The sequence below is a fragment of the Limulus polyphemus genome, unplaced genomic scaffold (assembly GCF_000517525.1).
Source record: "Limulus polyphemus unplaced genomic scaffold, Limulus_polyphemus-2.1.2 Scaffold6748, whole genome shotgun sequence".
NCBI lineage: Eukaryota > Metazoa > Arthropoda > Merostomata > Xiphosura > Limulidae > Limulus > Limulus polyphemus.
This window is the reverse complement of record NW_013672358.1, coordinates 9155-12047: the sequence shown is the minus strand read 5'-3', so window position 1 is coordinate 12047 and position 2893 is coordinate 9155. Positions and strand designations below refer to the sequence as shown.

General features: G+C 29.2%; 1 protein-coding gene across 1 annotated transcript in view; it reads right to left on the bottom strand.

The window, feature by feature from the left end:
- Window positions 1–1374: 1374 nt before the first annotated feature.
- LOC111089604 overlaps window positions 1375–2893 on the bottom strand; it is a 4918-nt gene continuing 3399 nt past the window's right edge. Inside the window, exon 5 of the mRNA XM_022402423.1 lies at window positions 1375–1827. Within this exon, the coding sequence (XP_022258131.1) occupies window positions 1410–1827 (418 nt within the window). The 3' untranslated portion in view covers window positions 1375–1409. The remainder of the gene's footprint in view (window positions 1828–2893) is intronic.

The window sequence follows — 2893 nt, the reverse complement described above, 5'->3', positions numbered from 1 at the left end:
TGATATTTTATGATACAATTGATATAATATGATATTTTTATGATATAATTGATATAATATGATATTTTTATGATATAATTGATATAATATGATATTCTTCAAAACTATATTAGTTTTTTTGATATATTGTTATTATTCATTTTTAACTATTACATATGAAAATTTAAAATGTTTACTTGACTGTATTTTAGGCATAATGTTTAGTTGTTTGTTTTTTACTGTACTGAATAATGGTGTTGTAAACTATGAAACTGGTACGAACCAAAATTACAAATGAAAAAAAAATAGGTTTGCAAGTCCAATGATTAATTTTATTGTTAAACAAAGAGAGAAAAATGGAAGAACCACGTGCTTACAAGTTTTTTGTGAATAAATCCTCAGTATGGTCAGATCAAACAGGCCCTTTAAATAAATCCTCATTATGTTTAGGTCAAGTAGAACCTTTAAATAAATCTTCAGTATGGTTAGATTAGACAGTTCCTTCAGATAAATAGAACCTTCAAATAAATAACTTAATATACATATTAACCGCTCCTTTAGTTACCCCTTTTCAATGTTAACATTGTTATATTTAAAATTCTAAGGTATGCATCATGATAAAAATGATTTTGCAGATCTAATGACAGCAACAGTGATATAATAAAGAATATAACATAGTTATAATTTTAACAGTAAACACTATAAAAATGTAAAAGCATAAATAATAAAAACCTTAATCAGCCCTGAAAATAATTAAGAACATGATATTTGAGTGTTTGTTGCAATTATTATTTTCTAAAAAATACAAAACTCAAAATCTCTCTTTGATTTTGGCTAACATTATCAAAAGCTATCTTATTTTAATTTGGTTAAACATAATCAAAATCTCCCTTCTTTTAATTTGGTTAAACACTATCGAAAGCTCTCTTATTTTAATTTGGTTAAACACATTCAAAAGCTCTCTTATTTTGATTTGGTTAACCACATTCAAAAGCTATCTTATTTTAATTTGGTTAAACACATTCAAAAGCTCTCTTATTTTGATTTGGTTAACCACAATCAAAATCTCCCTTCTTTTAATTTGGTTAAACACTATCGAAAGCTCTCTTATTTTAATTTGGTTAACCACTATCAAAAGCTCTCTTTTTATAATTTGGCTAACCACATTTAAAAGCTCTTTGTGTGATTGTTGTTAATCGCTGTTAAAATCCCTCTTGTTTGATTTTTTATTAGTTGCTACCCAATTTTCTGTGATTTGATTTTCTTTGTATTGGAATTAAATATATTTCGGAAAAAGTTCTGTATCTCTACTTTATAAAACGTTAAACGTAGATATTAGTCTGTGAGAGCATAATTTGGTGAACTGTTCAGCTTATAGATAGAAAACCCCAAATAGAATTTTAAAATGCAAGATTTATTTAATTGGCTCACTATTCTTTTCTCATATGATCATTGCAGACAAGGTGAAATACAAAAATGTCATACACTGGTTGAAAACCATTTGTAGCATATAGGTTTTCTGAAGCTGGATTGCACCGTCTTATGGTAGTGCATGGGACCATACCTAGACACAGGCACTCTTTGGTCAAGAAGGTAAGGGCTAAACGACTATAGCCCTTCATTCTGTGTTCTGAAAGAGTGTATCCGCATCCATTATAACCATTGATACAAGTCGTCTGCCAGGAGACTAGTTCGTTGGTCTGACGGAGGAAGATCCCAGATGACGGAAGACATTCTACTTGTTCCATCATGTTCTCGTAGCTGTAAGCCCAGTGGAAGCCCCAAGTTTTGTAAATTTCTGTGACGTGATGGAGCTCTAGAGGGGCAAGATACACCTCAACTGGTAATCTGCAAGAAAAAGTTGAAGATCTGAAAGTCTTTGTGCACAATCTGATTTGGTATCGTATTAATCCTAGAAAGGCATTGTATTAGTCCTAGAAAGGCACAGTATTAGTCCTAAAAAGGTTTGTTGTTTGTTTTATAGCAAAGCTATATTAGACTATCTGCCATGTCCATTGTGGGGTATCGAACCCCAGATTTTTGCATTTTAGAAAGGCATCATATTAGTCCTAGAAAACTATCAGTTGTTTATGCATTTGTTTGTTATGAAGCACAAAGCTACAGAATGAGTTATCTGTGCTCTGCCCGCTACGATTATCAAAACCTGAATTTTAGTGTAGTAAGCTGCGAGACTTGCTTCTGAGCTACTGGGGGGGAAGGGGGGCGAAAATTATCATATTACTTTTAGAAAGACATCAAGCATGTCTCAAAAATTAATGGTTATTAAAAATAATAGATCGTTACTTTTGACATATTTAGCAGATGAACAATGTTAATCATACACACTGGCGGATATCTAACTATTCAACATTTAACATATTACTACATTGGTGTTATCAATTAGAAGCTTTTTAAATAAGAAACTTAAAAACTAGAGTAGCAAAGATACTCCTTGTTTAATTCTGGAAAGGTTAAATTTAACACTCGTGTCTCATAAGTCGTCTTATTTATCACTTCTTTGTTATTATAATTCTAAACAGTATTATTCATACTCAGACTTCTTTATTATAATAATTCTAAACAATATAATATATACCCAATCTTCTTTATCATAATAATTTTAAACAGTATTATACATACCCAATCTTCTTTATTATAATAATTCTAAACAATATAATACATACCCAATCTTCTTTATTATAATAATTTTAAACAGTATTATACATACCCAATCTTCTTTATTATAATAATTCTAAATATGATACATACCCAATCTTCTTTATTATAATAATTCTAAACAGTATTATACATACCCAATCTTCTTTATTATAATAATTCTAAACAATATAATACATACCCAATCTTCTTTATTATAATAATTCTAAACAATATAATACATACCCAATCTTCTTTA